This window comes from Saimiri boliviensis, chromosome 5 (assembly GCF_048565385.1).
Source record: "Saimiri boliviensis isolate mSaiBol1 chromosome 5, mSaiBol1.pri, whole genome shotgun sequence".
NCBI lineage: Eukaryota > Metazoa > Chordata > Mammalia > Primates > Cebidae > Saimiri > Saimiri boliviensis.
The window spans coordinates 145410067-145430379 of record NC_133453.1 but is presented as its reverse complement, the minus strand read 5'-3'; the positions used below and the strand labels follow the sequence as shown (position 1 = coordinate 145430379).

At 44.5% G+C, this 20313-nt stretch overlaps 1 protein-coding gene across 3 annotated transcripts in view; it reads right to left on the bottom strand.

Moving 5' to 3' along the window:
* ENTREP2 (endosomal transmembrane epsin interactor 2) overlaps nt 1-14944 on the bottom strand; it is a 408260-nt gene extending 393316 nt beyond the window's left edge. For all 3 annotated transcript variants that reach the window (XR_012517863.1, XM_074400122.1, XM_039479991.2), the window contains exon 1: nt 14485-14944. Coding sequence is in view for 2 of the 3 variants with exons in the window: in XM_074400122.1 (XP_074256223.1) it covers nt 14485-14703 (219 nt within the window). In the remaining variant the exon portion in view is untranslated. The remainder of the gene's footprint in view (nt 1-14484) is intronic.
* Nucleotides 14945-20313: the final 5369 nt, after the last annotated feature.

Genomic DNA, 20313 nt, shown 5'->3' with positions numbered 1-20313 from the left:
ATAAGTTAATCTCACCTGTTCTGTTACAACCCTGAGCTAAGTCTCCAGAGAGGCTCAGAAGCACCACTAAGATCTCCAGCCACACAGGGATGAACTGTAACAACTACCAACTAATGTCGACCCATGCGGGTCCAAGACCGACCAGGGGCAAGCTGTACGGTCAGACGGTTTATAGAAAACATTCAGTATTATGGTCTGCACCTGGTTCTCCGAGTTTCTGTCACTGAATTCGTCACGCATCCTGGTTCTAGATACCTGACCAAAGGCATAGGAAAGACGACTCCTCCGACGAGCCTGTTGCTCCCAAGGCCAAGAGTCTTGCCAATATCTTTTTTTTTTCTCCAGAGTTTCGCTCTTGTTGCCCAGGCTGGAGTGCAATGGCGCAATCTCAGCTCACCACAACCTCCACCTCCCAGGTTCAGGTGATGCTCCTTCCTCAGCCTCCTGAGTAGCTGGGATTACAGGAATGCGCCACCATACCTGGCTAATTTTGTATTTTTATTAGAGACGGGGTTTCCCCATGTTGGTCAGGCTGGTCTCCAATTCCTGATCTCAGGTGATCCGCCCACCTCGGCCTCCCAAAGTGCTGGGATTACAGGCATGAGCCACGTGCTCAGTCATCAATATCTTAATGATTCACAATCTGAAGACAAAATACATCCTGTGTAACAGAGAAAGGTCCCCGGGAGCAGCACATGGGTGGGCTGGACCTCTCCGATATTGGCCTGTGCGAACTTCCTCCTCCTGCCCTGTACACTTCCCTCTAGCACAGTGGCTCACACCTGTAATCCCAACACTTTGGGAGGCTGAGGTGGGAGGACTGCTTGAGGCCAGGAATTTGAGACCAGCCTGGTCAACACAGCAAGAACCTGCCTCTACAAAAAATTTAAAAATTAGCTGGGCATGCTCCTGATGCCTGTAGTCCTCCAACTTGGGAGGTTGAATCAGGAGGGTTCCTTGAGCCTAGGAGTCTAAGGCTGTAGTGAAATATGAACACACCACTGCACTCCAGCCTGGGTGACACAGCAAGACCCCAACTCTTTAAAAAAGAAAGCCATGGCCGGGTGCGGTGGCTCAAGCCTGTAATCCCAGCACTTTGGGAGGCCGAGGCGGGTGGATCACAAGGTCAAGAGATCGAGATCATCCTGGTCAATATGGTGAAACCCGTCTCTACTAAAAATACAAAAAAGTAGCTGGGTATGGTGGCACATGCCTGTAATCCCAGCTACTCAGGAGGCTGAGGCAGGAGAATTGCCTGAACCCAGGAGGCGGAGGTTGCGGTGAGCCGAGATCGCGCCATTGCACTCCAGCCTGGGCTACAAGAGCGAAACTCCGTCTCAAAAAAAAAAAAAAAAAAAAAGAAAGAAAGCCAGGCAGGGTGTGGTGGCTCCGACCTGCAGTCCCAGCTACTCAGGAGGCTGAGGCAGGAGAATCGATTGAGCCTGGGGGTTGGAGGTTGCAGAGAGCCAAGATCGTGTCACTGCACTCCAGCTTGGGCAACAGAGTGAGACTCCATCTCAAAAAATAAGAAAAAAAAAAAAAAAGGAGATAGCCTTTACCCAAGTATAACCTGGGGAGTCTCAGAGTCCTTTCAACTGTCTAATCCTGTGTCACAGATGTACTTAATGGAAACAATGTTCAATATTTTAGTTATGGATACCCTAAAAGCTCTGAATTGACCACTATATGATCTATGTATTTAACAAAATCATACTTCTACCCCATATATTTACACAACTGAAATAAAGAAATATTTTTAAAATTCAATAAATGGTCCAGAAGATGAATTAAAGAAATCTCCTGGATTATAAAGCAAAAAGCACAGAAGCACAGAAGTGGAAACTATGAGAGAGAAGTTAAGAGACCTGGAAGATCAAAATAGAAGGTCAGATGCCTAAGTAACAGGAATTCCATAAAACAGAAATAAGACATGAGGAAATACTCAAGGAACAATTTTTTTAGCATTAAAGAAAGGACACATTGAGTAGCTAAGAGCCATCACTAAGTTCTGCAAAATATCAGAACACCAAGAACAAAGAGTAGACCCTAGCAGCTTCCAGAAAAACAGGTTAGGTTACCAACAACAGACGAACCAGGCTGGCATTAGATGTTTCTTCAGTGATGTCGGTTACGAAGACAATGGTGTGCTTGTCACCGAAGAACTAATAACAGAGGGCTGAAATATTTAATTCTGAGGAACAGGGAGGGCAGGAGCTGAGGAGTAGTTTCTGCTTTCATTTTGTACCTTTCCATACTGTCTATTTTCATGAACATATATTGCTGTTATCATTATCATCACCATGATTATCATCACCATCATAAAACATATGTTTTCATATATATCTGCGCATAAAACCATATATATGTGGTTTTATAAAACCATATGGTGATGATGATGCTAACAGTAATATATGAAAAGAATTGGTAATATATGAAACGATTAGTAATATATGAAAAAGATAACAGAATATATGAAAAGCACATATTATATATAATGCACATTATATATAATATACATTATATACAATACACATACATTATACATAATATATATTATACATAACACATTATTGTGTGTGTATGTATATAAATATATACATTATATATATAAATTTATATATAAATTTATATATAGATATATATCTCTATACATTTATAAATTTATATTACATAAATTTTATATATTTAAGATAAAATTAAATAAATGTATATATAATTTATATATAAATTATAAATTTATATTTATATAAAAAATATAAATTTATATTTATATAAATACATTTATATATATTTACACATAAATATATACATAAATATATATTATATATTAAAATATATATAAACATATATACATACGTGTAATATGTATATATATACATATATGTATATAGATATATACATATCTATACACATATATATGTACATAAATATATACGTATTATATATAATATATTAAAATATATATACATATACACACATACACACATAGTATGTATTAAAAAAAAAGTGCTTTCAGTACCAGGGCAATGTGTCACAGCAGGGCTTTTTCTCTATACAGAAACAGTGCTTCTCTACTTCCTTAAACTCTCTCAGATGTCACTCCACGCACCAAGAGGCACGCATCTGGGCCAGTGGGAGCATCCATAGGTAGAACTTTGAAGTAGAACTTCTGAAGTCACTGGGCAGGTGCTGTGCTCAGGGAGTTTCAAAGGTTTTTGTTTTCTTCTTCGTTTTGTTGTTGTTGTTACTGATGATATGACAATAAAATAATAAAGTATCATGAGGGTGTGCGTGTGCGTGTGTGTGTGTGTGTGTGTACTTTTTAAACACATTCTCTTTTTTCCAAAAAAAAAAGCCAATCTTGAGGAGCAGCTACTGACTAGGCTGTAACAGACTCACAGCCTGTTAACCCGCTCACATTTCTTAGGTGTTACTTCCGCTTCTTGAGGAGTCGGCTCTGGGGAGCCTCATGTCCTCTCAAGGCACCAAAGGCAGGCGCAGGCCTAGAGGACCTGGGTGTCTCCAACGCTGGATTCAATGAATTGGCAGGTGTGAAGCAGATGCTATGTTCCTCTGCTTTTTTCTGATACTGGATCAGAAATCAAGTTCTAAAAAAGTAGTATCCCTTTGCAAATGGTAGAAAAGAACTCGGGTATAATTGAAAAAAAAAATGCTTTTTTTAAAAAAAAAAATCAGGAGACTGATGAGTATCTGCTCATTGTGGCTAAGTTGCTTATTAACATGTTAAGTAGGTATCATTATCATAATCCTTTCAAATTCTGCTGAGGGTTCAAAAAATGTCTTTCAAAATCACTATCCCTATTCACTATCAAAGCCATTATCTGTAATTTCTCATTACAGATGAGAAGCCAGCACATCTCTTATAATTAGTTAACTTCGAGGTTTACTTTTGAAATAAAAATGTGGTTTTTCATGAAGTTTCACATGTTCTCTGTTTTCTCTGCAACAGAATGAGCTTAAACTTTAAGGATTTATTTTAGAACAAATAACTTGAATGTTTATGTGATAATTATGTCACAGGCTCTAGTAGCTGGGAGGTGAAGGAAGTCATTTGTTTACATTTATTACACTCTAAATACTTGACTCACCGACACCCCTTCCTCCCCTACAAATGCCAGTGTTTTAACACTGTCCATCCCTGCAGGCTGCATATGTCACCCCCCACCCCCCTGCAATCTCACTCTACCGTGTCCTTCAGGTAAATTATGACACTTCCATCAGCAGTTGGAAGTACAGATAAGAGCAGTCCAAGCTTATAAATTGAAACTACAATTCCAAAACATGATTTCAACAATGGGGAGACGTTAGCCAAAGTGTGCACATTTTCAGTTATAAGATGAGTCTGTACTGGGGTTCTAACGTACAGTCTGGCAAGTACAGTTCATAATACTGCCTTGTGTACTTGAAGTCTGTTAAGGGAGTAGGTCATAAATATTCATACACACACACACATAACCATGTCAGGTGATGGATATGTCAATTAGCTTGATTTCACAGATATATCAAAACATTTCACAGGTATACTTCTATCAAAACACCATACTGTATACCTTAAACATGTACCCTGAGTATGACAAATTTTTAGCAATCATCATACCTCAGTCAAGCTGGTTAAAAATTTTTAAATGCTTAAATGCAGGAATGTAATTCAGGTAGGCCTGAAGCCCAGGCACACGAGTGGACAGTGGGCCTGGGAACCGTATCTTAGACTCGCTAGGCCTCCAGAGAGAAAGGCTGGGCTGCACCTGGCCAAACACACAGGCAGACATGTAGCCAGAGCTCCAGAAAAGCTGAGGAGCCACTGCGTACCCCACCTCTGCCACGAAGGCAGGAGAGGCTTCTCAAAGACCCTGAGAAAACCCCCCTTCCCACCCATCAGGTGATGTTCCCAGCAGCAGGTGCCTATGGGGAGCCAAGGAGGGCGAGGTCCTGGGGACAGAGAGGAAGCAGTGTTCTAGCCATTTCTGTGTCTGTCAACTTATTTCCTTCCATGACTGTCATCCTGAGAAGAGCTCTGTGATGGCAAAGAAAACCCCACGTGGGTTTTAAACTCATCAACAAACAAGGGAACAACAGAGTCTGAAGAAAACGTCCCAGGCTTTGTTAGAATTTCATTACTCTTCAATAAAACTATCAGATATAGTACTTTTGACCTTTTCAAAATTCCAGTTCAAAATTCTCCCAAATAAAAATGTGAAATACAAAAGAAAAAAGAACTCTTTCACATACTCAAATTATGTAGACCCTGCAAGGTCTGTTTTATTTTGAAGATTTTAAAATGAACCAGGGACAGGGATTCTTCCTGTGGGGCTATAGAGTATAAGATGGGGGTGGTGGAAGTATAAAGAAACCATTTGGCTTCAGTGAGGGAGATCTTGATCACAGCTGTCATGTAGTCTGGTGTACTAATAGAAAAGGCAGATTTAAACAGATTTTTAGAGAGAAAAGTGTCACCACTAGATGAACAGAGATGCACAGGGGAGAGAGGTTGGAGTTCATGAATATACATTTCGTAAAAGAAGACATACAAATGGCCAACAAGCATATGGAAAAAATGTTCAACATCACTAATCATGAGGGAAAAACAAATCTAAACCACAATGAGATGTCACCTCACACCTGTTAGAATTTTTTTTTCAAAAAGACAAAAGACAGCAAGCGTTGGCAAGATCTGGAATACGGAGAATGATTTTATTGCTGGTGAGAAGGTTAAGTTAGTACGCCCATGATGGAAAACAGTACAGAAGCACCATTAAAATGTAAAAATAGCTCTATCCTATGCAGCAATTCCACCTTCGGGTATACATCCAAAGAAAATGAAATCAGTATGTTGATGAGATATCTGCACCCCACGCTCCAAAATGAATTCGTAAATCCATACATACATCTATAGGAGAGAATCGGAAAGCCCTTCCTACAGTAGAGTAACAATTAATAAATGTAGAAGGAATGATGGAAATAGAAAATTATGACTTGGCAACCATTGGAGACTAGGCTAATTTGGGTGGCACTCATCAACAGCAGTAAAAACTCAAAGATAGAGGTTTGACCAAATACAGGATTTTGGCAGAATCTGAGACTTCCCCATACAAATTATAATCAAGGGGAAATGGTGAATTTAAAATGATGACACCTGGCAGACGGCAATAACATTAGGTGATCAAGGTGAACAACACCAGTAGTGGGAAGGGCTGACATCAATGCCTCCTGATAGGATGCACTGAGAAAAGCATGGCATCTTTGGCATCGTCCTGCCAAGAACGCATGAGCCGAGTCTGGCCATGAGGAGAAATCAGATGGATCCAGGTTCAGGGTCATCCTGTGCTCTTCAAAACTGTGGAAAACGTGAGACAGAGACAAAAAGACTGAGGAGAGTGAAGAGGCACAAGAAATGCGCCATGTTCTTAGGTAGGACCCTGAGCCAGAGAGGAAAAAGAATCACCATTTGGGCAGTTGATGAAATCAGAATGAGGTCTATAGATTGAATGACAATGAATTGGAATGGGGTCTACAGATTGGATGACAATGTTCTTCCAGGGCTGATTTCCTAATCTGGAGAGGTTTATGATGAGTAGGTAAAGAGTATCCATGAATGGTGAGAATATACACTGGGTTTTTTAGGGGTGATGCAACATCACGTCTACAGCTTTTGCCCAAAACATTGAGAAAAAATCTAATGACAATTGAGGTATTTTTTACCTTGAGAAAGATAATGTGCACAAACACAAGCCATGGGGCAAATGCAATAAAATGTTTACAATTCAGGAACGTTTAAGTGAAGAGACACAGAAATTCTTCATTCTGTTCTGCAAATTTCTGTTGTTAGAAATTATTTCAAAAAAATTCCAGAAAAAATATGTAGCGTTTCATTGTTTTTGAGTATAGAATTTGGCTATGAGCATTCCAGTGCACCATATCTTCAAATGACTAGGACTTTTTTTACCTGGTGCCCAAGAGGGGTTTTCATGTGTGTGTTTTGTTGTTTGGTTTTTGGTTGGTTGTTTTATTTTTGTTTTTCAGACAGGGTGCCTCTCTGTTGCCTAGGCTGGAGTGGCACAATCTCAGCTCACTCTAGTCTCAACCTCAGACTCAGGTGGATCCTCCCACCTCAGTCTCCTGAGTAGCTTGGAACTACATTCATGTGTCACCATGCCCAACTAATTTTTTGTATTTTTGGTAGAAATTGTTTTTTTTAATGTTGTCCAGGTGGGTCTTCAACTTCTGCCTCATGTAATCCGCCACCTGCATCAGCCTCCCAAAGTTCAGGAATTACAGGTATGAACCACCATGCCCTGTCAGGTTTTTTTCCTTATCTTTAAAATGCATTATTTTACAGGGAAACCTATCAATGTTGACTACTCTCCATTGATTTTTCCCAGTTACACAATATAACCTTTCAAATCTTCATTTATTTCAGGAAAGTTTTATTGCAATATAGTTGTAAATATTTATGCTAATCTATTGCTTTTTCTGTCCTTAGACGCTAATTATACAAATACTGGACCTCCTTTGCCTGTCTCCTACATTCCTTTAATTCACTTTATCCCCCTTTTTAAAATTTTTCTCCTTTTAATCCTCTATTTTTACTTGTGTGCTTCCTGAGGGTATCTATTTGCTCATGTTCATTCTAATTTAGTCTCCGTTTTTGAAACTCATTTTTTCCAAATTCTTTTCTGACATCTCTCCGTTCTTTCAGAATTTCCTGTCATCTAGCCATATCTTTTTAAGTTTTTAAAATTTCTGATTCAGGATGGTTGCAGTGGCTCAAATCTGTAATCCCAGCATTTTGGGAGGCCAAGATGGGTGGATCACTTGAGGTGAGAAGTTTGAAACCAGCCTGGCTAAGATGGTGAAACCCTGTCTCTACTAAAAATACAAAAATTAGCTGAGTATGGTGGAGTGAGCCTGTAATCCCAGCTACTCAAGAGGCTGAGACAGGAGAATCGCTTGAACCTAGGAGGAAGAGGCTGTGGTAAGACAAGATCACATCATTGCACTCCAGCCTGAGGAACACAGGGAGACTCCATCTCAAAAATAAATAAATAAAATAAAATTTCTGATTCATACTACTCTTGTAAAACTTTATTCTCCTTTAGCTTATATTGATATATTAATTTATAATTTTCCTGATGTGCTCTCATTTTCAGTAGTACCATTATGGTTCATTTTCATCATGTTTTCACTGAATCAATATTGCATGAGTTTGGATCATATTCCTTTTTTGTTGCCCATGATTAAATGGGGTAGATTTTCCAGATCTATTAGAAGGAAGTTCCTAATAGATCAGGAAAGTTCCTAATGAAGATGGACTCAGATAGCCTTCCCACTGGGCTCTACTGATCTGTGAAAGACCCAAAATAGGAATTCTCCATGTAACCACTTGTTTCCCATCACCAAGTCCAGAACCTCTGTAAAGCTCGGAAAGATCTCTTGCCTCTAGTCCTTTGCTCCAGCTCTAGAATGTTGAAGTCTTTCTTTGCCAAGTCTAGAGGCTCTCAGCTTTTGGTGTTATCTTTTGCTGTTAAAGTAGTTTTTGAGACCTTTTTCCTTGGGGGTCCCCCTCCACACCGCCACCATCTGAACCTATTCTCTCTCTCACCATCTGTCTTCTGCTCAATTTGGTGTATGTTTCCCGTAATGTTCCTGGTGAGGTGCTGTCCTTCTAGAAGAGAGGACTTGCTGTGCATTTCTAAGATTCTCCGAGGCCTGTGCCACCACATCGACACTGATTATCCCACACCACATGCATTCGATTGCTCTCACCTGTCGCCAGAAGCCTGGAGCCCCTTTCCAGTTTTGCCAGTTGCTCTCAGGTCTGCCCATCCAGACTTCCATTCTACTTTTAGGGGTGAGCAGCGCATGGTAGTTTTTAGTTTCCACTCACGACGCATCAACAGTTCCTTTCATTTCCCATCACTCCCCTGAGGCCAGGCAGCTCTTTCCCAGGTCCTTCTGATGCTAGTGCTTTGGCCACGCCCACCCACCCACCCCAGGGACTAGACAGGTGGGGAGTGAGTCCCCCTCACTTTGTTGACCATATTCTCTTTAAGCTTTATCTACGGCTGTCTTGCTGATTGGTTTAGCTTCCAGGAGGAGTTCAGGGGAGACTGAAAAACTACTTTGCCACCGTGAACACATCCCCATAAAACACGTTCTGAAGGGCATAAAACAAGGAACAAAGAAATGAAGAGGCATACTGTTTCTGAATTGTAAGATTTCGTATGATAAAACTGTCAGTACTCTCAAAATTGATGCACTATATTAAAAGTTTTAAAATTTTCTATCTGGCAAGACACCAAAAATTAAGCAAAAGAAGAAAATATTTGCAACACATAATAAAGTATTCATGGAAATTCAGATCCAATGAACTATCTTTCTGCTTCCATCAAATTAATGAAAATGTTCAGCATTGCTAATATCCCACACTGCAAGAGGACAGGAAAAGGGGCACACACTGTAGGCTTCTGCGGGTGGATGTGCCTACATTCTTTTGTGAAAATTAAGCCAGAAACAGCTAACAAAACTCCCAATTTGAATACTCACCGACTAGGAATTCCACTTTGGAGAATCTATCCTTTAAAAAAAAGCAGTGGCATCTCAGGCTGGATAAGCAGCATTGTTTGCAGAGACATAGAACTGGTAGAAATTATTCCCAGCAGGAGAGTAACTGAGTAACTTGTCATATTCACACTCTGGACTATTCCACAGACATTAAATTAAAAATAATAATGAGTTATGGCTGAGAATACTTGTTATACATTAAATTTTTAAAAGAAGTTACAGAGTATTATGGGTGGTACGTCAGTTTTGTAAATTGTTTTTAAAAAGAAAAACATTTTTCATACATAGATATAAATTCTAATACATTTTATTATTATAAAGAAAAGCGTAGAAGGATTGCATTAAACAACACTGGTAATGCTGGTGGTCTCTGGATAGAAAATTGGGGTAGACAAAAGCTATATATCGTTTGTGGGGTTTTTGTTTTTTGTTTTTTTTTTTTGAGATGGAGTTTCACTCTTGTCCCCCAGGCTGCAGTGCAATGGTGCGACCTCAGCTCACTGCAACTGTCATCTCCTGGGTTCAAGCTATTCTCCTGCCTCAGTCTCTCAAGTAGTTGGGATTACAGGTGCCCACAATCACACCTGGCTAGTTTTTGTATTTTTAGCAGAGACAAGGCTTCGCCATCTTGGCCCAGTTGGTCTCAAACTCCTGACCTCAGGTGGTCCACCTGCCTCAGTCTCCGAAAGCGTTGGGATTACAGGTGTGAGCCACCATGCCTAGCCATTTTTTTATTTTCAGTTATTTTCACTTTGTATGTATTACTTTGAGAGTATGAAAAAAAATCCAGTGGAGTTGCTTTTTAAAGGAAAAACAGAGGGGGGAGGTGGAGAGAGAAAGAGAGAGAGAGAGAGAGAGAGAGAGAGAGAGAGAGAGAGAGAGAGTGTGTGTGTGTGTGTGAGAGAGAGAGAGAGTGTCAGCTCCCAATGGCTATGTCTTTATCAACATATGTAAACGGTAATGTGGATTACCCACAATGTAATTGTTTGCCCCTGAGTCCTTGCATTAATAAAATCTCCATGAAAATAACAAAGCTACTCTATTAAAGGAGACCTATTCAAGACCTCCACCCAGCTCTCTTAGTCTTCTCAACTATGAACACAGCTCATCACCTCTCAAAACAGGCAGGATGTCTATCCACAAGGGAACGGATCCACCTGCTGACTCACTGAATGGCACAGCCCAGCACAGGAAAACCATCTGCAGGGGGTCCTCAAACAGTGGAAACTGCACAGTTCTATGTTCATCACAGCCCTCTGGCCAGGCCTGCCTCCCCCTCACATCTTCAACCTTGCCGAGTCCTCCCCTTTCAACCTTCAACTTCAACTTGCCGCAGTGGAATGGCTCCTTACATTTCTCTTGTATCCTCACCTTTCCAGGCATGTTTTATGCTTTTCCTAAGAAACAGAGAGAGCTGCCTCCTTGCCGATGCAGACCCCTTTACCAGCATGCTTCATTTCATCTCCTTCTGCCTAATGGTTAGCAGGAGTTTGGCCTCTAAAGTCAGAGCAACTAAGTTCAAAGCTACTTCGTAGCTGAGTGACCTTGAGCAAGTCACTCATCCCTCTTCCCCTCAGTTTACTCAGCAGAAGCACCAAGATTTCTCAAGGCTCGGCTTGGAACAGTCAGGCTCAGTTCTGCTGTGTCCCACTGGCTAAGGCAAATCAGAGGCCCCGTCCAAACTCAGGGAGAGGGAACCACACAAGATCCTGAGCACCAGCAGGCAGACGCCACCAGAGGGATGGGCTATTACACATACAATAAGTAAGTGTTCACTAAGTGTGGGCTGTCTTAGCTATTGTTTCTTAAATCTAGAAAAGCTGTGTTTTGTTTTGTTTGAGATGGAGTCTCGTTCTGTGGCCCAGAATGGAGTACAGTGGTGTGATCTTGGCTCACCGCAACCTCCGACTCGCAGGTTCAAACAATTTTCCTGCCTGAGCCTCCTGAGCAGCTGGGAGTACAGGCATGTGCCACCACGCCCAGCTAATTTTTGTATTTTTAGTAGAGACAGGGCTTCACCGTGCTGGCCAAGATGGTCTTGATCTCTTGACCTCGTGATCCACCAGCCTCGGCCTCCCGATCCACCAGCCTCGGCCTCCCAAAGTGCTGAGATTACAGGCGTCAGCCACCGCACCAGGCCGAGAGTTATTTTTACAATGGGTTTTCACTATGTGCAAACTACAGAGAGGGCCTAGAAAGCCACGTGTTGCTAACGAGCACATAGGTCCCATTTTAGAAGATTTAGGGAAAGCAGAGCGCACCTCTCAGCCCCACAGTGTGGCTTTCTGTATAAAGCCAGCCCAGCCAGCCCAGCTGCCATTCTTAAATGAAGAACAACCTCAGTGAGGCAGTTTCACCAATTTCAGAGGGCAGGTGTACATATGGCAATGGCTCCGTGTTCCCCGCTCACAACCATGTTAATGTCCAAATCTATCCCAACACAGCTGGAACCACTCAGGGTTTCAGTGAAGTAGGCTGGAGACAACAGGTGAATGGTATCCACGGTACCATCCTGAACGAACCTCCAAGGTGCTCGCAGCAAAGTACGTCTCAAGACAGAAAAGCAGCCCATGAAAACAGACAGGAATGTGGGAGATGGAGGACGCAGGACAGAAGTTACTTTATCATCTCTAAAATGTAAGCAGAGTATGCTGTGTTCATTGTTGATCCCCAGAGCCTAGAGGCAGGTCCATACATCGCGGAACTTTGTGGAATTACTCTGAAACATGGGAAGTTAGAACTAACAGGTTATAAGCAAGGCACAGTGGCTCAAGCTTGTAATCCCAGTGCTTTGGGAGGCTGAGGCAAGAGGATCCCTTGAGGTAAGGAGTGTGAGTTTGAATCCAGCGTGGCCAACATAGTGAGACCCCATCTCTTTTTTTTAAAAGAAAAAAAGTGTTTTAATATTAGCCAGGCATGGTGATACACACCTGTAGTCCTAGCTACTTGTGAGTCAGAGGCAGGAGGATCACTTCAGCCCAGGGGTTCCAGGCTTCAGTGTGCTATGATAGTGCCACTGCATTTCAGCCTGGGCAACAGAGGGAGATCCTGCCTTTTAAGGGGAGAAAAAAAGAACAGGTTGGAGTTGTTGAAGAAAATAGCACTGCAAACGCAAACTGAATTAACTGTTTTACATATTTATTTAACTCCTTAAACTAAAACGGAGTGGATTTGCATTTTTCACATAAACAGCTTTTCTGCTGCGTCCACTTACTGTCTTCCCCTTTAGGTTTATTATTAAAAGGCAGTTCTGTCTCCACACCCTCGGGAACCCAAAGCTAAACCAGGAAGGGGGGTTTCAGGGAGGAACCAGGAAGTGGAGCTAATTCACCACTACAGTCTGCCACCTGTAGGCTGGTTCCAGCAGACTTAAACCTCAGTGCCCGCTAGACAGACATAACAACAATGCATATTAAATAATGCTAAAACCATGCAACAGATGTGCGAAAACTATACAGAGGGGTATTTGAATCACCGCTCCCATGCGCTTGCCTCCAACTGCCTCTTTTATTTGAACACTCTCAGCTGTCACCACACATTCTGTTGACCCTATTCAGCTCACCAAGTCTCACCCTTGATCTGAAGTAAGCTTTTAAAATTAATACCTGTACCTATGCAACAATCTTGCATGTTCTTCACATGTACCCCAAAACCTAAAATGCAATAAAAAACAATGACCTAGAAAGACCCCCCCAAAAAAAGAAAATTAATACCCCCATTAGGATGAACAGCCACACCTGTATCCATCGAGGTGTTCCACAGGCAATTTTGCTCAGATGTTAGGGTAAAAGCCATGCAATGAACTTAGAGAACAAAGACCATTATGAAATCAACAAATAAGCAAAGCTGGACCAATTTTTCAAACGTTAAAACTCAAGAACAAATAGCAAACATTATTTAAAGGCTTAGTTTGGAATTACATAGATGGAATCAAAACATACTGAGTTAACAAGCCTATGCGATGTATTTCAGCACCGTACACTAATTCCAGTTACAGATGTCAGGAGTTCTCAGAACAAGTGCCTCTCTTCATAAATATCTGCTCTGCAAGTCTCTCTCCCATTCCCATAACGTCCATTCTTTGTTGATATGGGGGGAACCGTCAGCAAAATGCCAAAAAATTAACTCTTGGGGACAGTTACTTTAATAGAGATGTCCCGGTGTCTCTCTCCTACGGGTATCTGTTCATCACTGGCTTCTGTGATTTGGTGGTTAAGAGTCTGAAAATCAGTCATTCCTGAGGTCTGGAGCTCAGAAAGCACGCCGTCCCCCGTCCTTCGCCCCCCACCCCGCCCCGCTCCCCGCAGGACGCCGGATGCGGGTCGCCCGCCCAGTCCCGCCACCCACAAGCCACGCCGGTGAGGGCGGACGCGGGAAACCAGAAGTCCCCGAAGCCAAGTCGGCGAGTGACCACAGGGTCCGGCCGGTCGCCATAATCCGGGCTGAGCCGCAACCCGATGAGACGTGCCCCGCGCCCCCGACCGGCGACCAGGGCCGCGGTGAAGGCTAGAGGCGCGCCCAGACGCTGCTCCGCTCTGGGTTCGGATCCCACGTCCTCGCCGCGGCCGCGGCCGGCGAGGTCGAGTCCCCACGCGCGCGGTCCCCGGCGCTCCCTCTGGCCGCTGCGGGCTCGGAGGACCGCGGGCGCCGGGCTGCGGTTTCCTCTAAGAAAAGTAACTCCGGGTATCAGCGCAATAGGAGCGGGAACGCGATGCTCCGAGAGCGGCCCTGGAGTTATTCCGCTCGGAGTTTCGAACTGCGCCCAGCGCCGCAGCTGCCCGGCCCCGGCGTTGGCGCCGGGAACTTGCCGCCCGCCGTGGTCTGTCCCGGCGGCCGCAGGGCCCCCAGTTCCCCGCCCGCGCAGTCCCCGGGGCCCGAATCCGCCCGGCCGCCGACACTCACCGAGAAGCCGGCCCAGAAGGGGCAGGAGTGGCGGACGCGGGCCGAGGTGGTGAGCGCCAGCGCGGCGAAGCTGACGGCCACGATGAGGCATCCGAGCGCCATCTGCGTGGCCCCGAGCGCCAGCACGATGCGGGAGCGGCCCGGGCACTCGCGCAGGCGGGACAGGCTGCGGGGCAGCGCGGCGGGACGCGGCGCTCGGGGGCCGCCGGCCGGAGGCATCGCGCCGGGCGCCCGCACGCCTCTCCCGCTCCCGCCCAGCCCCGCGCGCGCCGCCGCCGCCGCTGCCGCTCACAGAGGGTCCGAGGCAAGTTGCGCCGGCTGCGGGGACAGTCTCCCAGCCGGCTGCGGGGGCTGCGGCGGCCGCGCGCCGGGAGCGGGCCGGGCCGGGCGGGGAGCCGGACGCCCGCAACCCCCGCCGGTGCCCGCGCCCATGCTGCCGCCGCCACGCCGCCCGCCCGCCGGCCGCGCCGCGCTGCGCCCTCCCCCGCCCGCCCCGCGCGCTCCCCGGCCGGAGCGCGAGCGCGAGCTGCCGCTGCTGCTGCCGTGCCGGGCACGAGCCGCCGCCGTTCCCGGGCGCGAGACCCGCCGCGGTGCGCTGGGCCCCGGCTGGGGCGGGAGCTGGGCGGGGAGGGCGCAGGTGCGGTCGGCGTGGCCCAGCCTCGGCGCTTCCGCCTCGAACCCGGGCTGCGGTGGGTCTGCGGGGGGAGAGCGCGGGCGGCGGCGCATCAAGGGCGAGGGCAGCAGCCTCCGCGGCGAAGCCCAGGGCCAGCGGCGCAGAGGGGCCCGGGAGCCGGGCCGCGGGCCAGCGGAGCCCTCAGAGCCCGCGGCCGGCTTGGGATGGGCGCGCGGGGCGCTGAGGACCCGGAGACTGCCTGGGAGGGCTGGGAGCAGACAGGAGGGTAATTCCGAGCGCTGGGCGGCAGGTGTGGCGGACAGGAGCCTCTCTCGAATGCAGAAATCCAAGATCCAAGATGCCGCTTTTCTGCAGTTCGACAATCTCCCAAGCCGTCCTCTGAGAGCTCAGCTCCGGAGGACATTGAGAACATTGCCACGACACACACGATATGTCTTACCCACCTTTGGTTTGCATGCTTTTGATACAAGTTAAAAGTTTAAAAAAAAAAATGGCACAAAACGATTGTAAATGAGAAATATCATTAATAACTGATTAAGCCATCTCCACACCCTCTTGCCAACATAGGGTTTTAAATATCTAAGAATTGGCTTCCTTGTAATACCAAGAAAACCTGCAAGTTTTAATTGCCGTAATTCCTTTGTGGCCCTGTGGATGAGCCAATTTTAAGACTGCTTGTGTTGAAAAGGGCTGCATTGACAGATTAAGAGATCCATTTGCGTTAGGGAGTCTGAGGGGACCAGATTTGAAAAGGCAAAGTTCAGAGTAATAAGGGAAACGGCCGGTCATTTCCTGAGATCATTCTTCCGTGGCTCTCTGGCAGACCTTACTGTCGGATGAGAAACGCTGGAGAGTCTCATCCCAAAATATCTCAGTTGCTGGTGCTTGAAATTTCACCGTTAGAGATATTGATTCCTTTGGGGCTTGACGATCCTCTATTAAAATGCAAATTCCCCTTGAAGGGGCTATAGCTCAAGCCTTTATCAGCCAACACCTTAGCAGGGATAGGATTTATTTTCCAATTTAACGAGATGGCCAAGGGATGAACAGGGTGGGGAATTCCACAGATAAAGTGGCTGATCTCAAAATGTTGGCCGATGGCCAGACGGTACCTTCTCCCCCAGTTCTTATCTGTAACAGGACTAAGCCTCTGGCCGGCATTGTTTAGAGCACTCCAATACAAATTCCAATTTCCTGGAGGCATTTTCAGCTTAGAAGTTGGCAGTGCAGCACTTTTTAAGAGCTTCAAACGATACAATGTTTCAAAACATGATCCTGGAGTGGCAAGAAGTTAGCTTCCCAGTGTGATCCTCTCCCCCATTCATTCATCCATTCATTCCTCCAACGAAAGTTCATAAAGAGCTCTCCAATCATAAGGCTTTTTTTTTTTAGGTTCACAGCGTACATGAGTGAACAAAACAGACAAAAATCCCTGCCTTTAAGGGACTCAGAAACAGACAATAGCCTAACAAACTAGTGAATTACAGTTTATTGACATTTTATAGTATTCGAAAAATACTATACACCCACTATGTGCCAGGCACTGAGAATGGAATGAGTTGCAAACCCCCTGTACTCCGGGAACTTTCAGTCTAGTGCAAAGAACTTATAGCATACTGGGTTCAGTGTTACGGAGAATACTACACAGTGCCCCTCCACCCGAAGGAAAAAAAAAAGCAGATGGTAAGATCTGGAAAGAGCGTTCTGACTACAGTACCAAAAATGGGTTGGGAGTGCCCACGTGGAAGAGTGTTCAGAGGCTGTTACTGTCAGCTAGCAAGAGGTGACAGTGTTTTGGATTAAGGTAGGGATGGTGGAGATGTCCAGAATTGGGTGTGTTTGGGAGGTGTTTAGGAGGCATCAATGATGAATTAAATAGAGGTAGGAGCCAGCTGTGACCTCCAGTGATCTCCCATTTATGAATTTGAGATGTTTCCAAAATATATGTGAATTGACTTTTTTATTTTTTATTTTTATTTATTTATTTATTTATTTTAAGAAAGGTATGAAAAGAGAGCTCCAAGGAGCACAGCAGGAGGTTTGGGGGAAGGTGGGTTAGGAGAGATCTACCTTTGCTGCAAATTTCATTTGAATTCAGAGGGACAGACTGATCTAGAAATTAAAATTACTTCACATTTCTATTGATGCAAAAGCAATTCTATTGATAAAAGAAAAACTTTAGACAAATAAATGTAACAGTTTACTTAAACGATGAACAATTCATGAATGAGACAGCCCTCAGTCATAAGAGGTTCAGAGAACTCCATTCTGCCATGTGGGCAGTGAGTACATATAGACAGAAAAAGACTGAAGAAAGTAGAAATGAGGAACAAAACGCAGATTCGTTGTTTCAAAATAACTTTCCTTATAATGGTTAAAACTGAAGGAACTTCCTTATGTCTGCTCAAACTGGCCTATTTGAACATTTGTCATTTGTCTATTCTCTCTCTTTCTCTCTCTCCCTGATTTCTCAGGAAGTCGGCTAAAAAACTGAGTTTCAGCTTGGTGGATTCGAACTTTGGCATGACTGACTCCATTTTAATTTGCTCTGTTGGCGGAAGCCAAAAGGAAAGAAGAATGAAGGGGAAGGGTGGAACAGAATGGAAAGCAGGGAAGGAGAAAGGTAGAGAGGGAGGGTGCTGGCCTGTGCTTAGCCTCCCTGACACATGTCCTAGTGTTACACCAGATTCTTGGAGAGTCCTGGAACCAAGTTACAGCTTTTCTTCTCCCTAGATCAGATGGGACTAACAGACAAGACCATTGTTCTTAAGCAAAGCATGACGAGGTGGCTGAGCTTCTTGCTGAAACGCAGGTTATGGGGCTGCTTGCACCATGGAAAGACAAGGAACACTTACAAATGCCTTGCTCACCACATGCTTGTTTCAGATTCCTGCTCTTTTTGACCCATGCCTCTCTATACATCAATGGATAGGAAGGAAACTAGAGCCTTGATGGCCTCTCTAAGGTAGCAGAGAGTTGTAGTTGGATCTCACAATTTCTGCCTCTGGAACAGTAATAGGGCAGAAACTCTACTTCTAGAAATGGCAGACCAGCTACTTCTCCTACTAAAGACAACTTAGAACCCAGGGGGAATATTTCTTAAATATCTCCTTGAAAGTATCAAAGATTATGGAGACAATGAGGAACACCAGGCCTAGATCCAATAGAGAAGGACTCCGGAGAGGTGCGTGCAGCAGATCATGGAGATAACGAGAAACACCAGGCCTCGACAGAAGGAATCGGAGAGGTATATGTAGCACCTGGGCTGCCTTTCTAGTTCCGGCAGCTGCACACGCAGAGTCAGAAAGATGAGTTTGCATCTGGGAGTCTCCAAGGGTGGGGACCCAGTAAACCAGTACCCTGCCTTGTGACAGAACCCCAAATGACTGCATCCCTGGAGCAGGAAATAAGCCAACCTTCCCTCTTTTTGCAAGTGCCCAGAAACCCCAATCCTGATTTGAATTGAGGTAATCCTGCATTTGTTCAAACCCCTAGGAGCTGGCAAACACAACAGAAAATTCTCTCTAAAGAAAGATACTATCAATCTAGGCCTCAAATTATTTCTATAGATAGCAGTTTTACAACTCACTTTCCCTTAACTTCCTCACCATGGTAAAGGGCATTTATGAAAGACCCACAGATAACATCATACTCAATGGTGAAAGACTGATTTTTCCCCCGAGAACAGGAATTTGACATGTGGTGAATGTCCACATTCACTACTGCTGTTCAACATTTTATTGGAAGTTCAGCCAGAGCAATTAGACAAGAAAAGGAAATAAAGGCCATCCAAATTGCCAAGGAAGAAGCAAAACTATATTTGCAGACGACATGATTTGATGCATAGAAAATCTCAAAGAAGGCCAGGCATGCTGGCTCATACCTGTAATCCCAGCGCTTTGGGAGGCCAAGGTGGGTGGATTACGAGGTCGGAGCTCAGGAGTTTGCGACTAACCTGGGCAACATGGAAAAACCCCATCTCTACAAAAAGGACAAAAATTAGTCCAGCATAGCAGTGTGCACCTGTAGTCCAAACTACCTGAGAGGCTGAGGTGAGATGTCTGCCTGAGTCTGGGAGGTCCAGGCTGCAATGAACCGTGTTCATGCTACTGCACTCCAGCCTGGGGGACAGACCTGCCTTGGCCTCCCAAAGTGCTGGGATTACAGGCATCGAAGAGACATTTATGTACCCATGTTTACAGCATCATTGTAAAGGTGGAAGCAAACCAAGTGTCTATCCTTGGAAGAATGGATAAACAAAATGTGGTCTATACATACACCGGAATCTTATTCAGTCTTTAAAAAGAAGGAAATTCTGATGCATGCTACATGAGCAAACCCTGAAGACATTATGCTAAGTGAAATAAGCCCAATCACAAAAGGACAAATATTGTTCAGCTCTACCTTATGAAGTACCTAGAGTATTCAAATGCATAAAGACAGAAAGTAGGGTGGTGGTTGCCAGAGGCTGGGGGGTTGGAGGAACGGGGAATTAGTGTTTAGTGGGTACAGTTTCAACTGCGGAAGATGAAAAATTTCTGGAGATGGTTGATGGTGCTGCTTGCATAACTGTGAATGTGCTTAATGCCACAGAATTGCACACTCAAAATTGTTAAAAATGAGAAATTTTACATTATGTATATTTTACCACAATAAGAAAAAGAAACAGAATGAAATGCCACTTCAAACCCATGAGGATGGCTATAATAAAAAATAATAATAACAAGTGTTGGAGAGGATGTACAGAGACTGGAACACTTGTACATTGCTGGAATGAATGTAAAACGCTGCAGCCAACGTGGAAAACAGTCTGGCTGTTCTTCAAAAACAAACGTATTTTCACATGACCCAGTAGTTCCACTCCTAGATATATACCCAAAGGAAGTCAAAGCAGTGACTAGAACAGATACCTGTCTACCAGTGTCCTGGGCACGTTTGTTCAGGTGATTGTCACTGAAGGGCTGGAAGCACGCTGGACTCCCTGGACGCTGATGGAGAATAAGGCATATATAGAATTTTGACTTGTCTTTGTTCCTTGCGTTTAAAATGTCTGTCTCATTGCTACCAAAATAATTAAAGGACAACTAAGTGAAGGAAGAGGAGAAACCTAATTTTGACAGGCCTTGAGATTTAAGTTAGATCATGAATATAGAAAAGGATTTTTCAAATATTATGCACTCTATGAATGCTGGCAT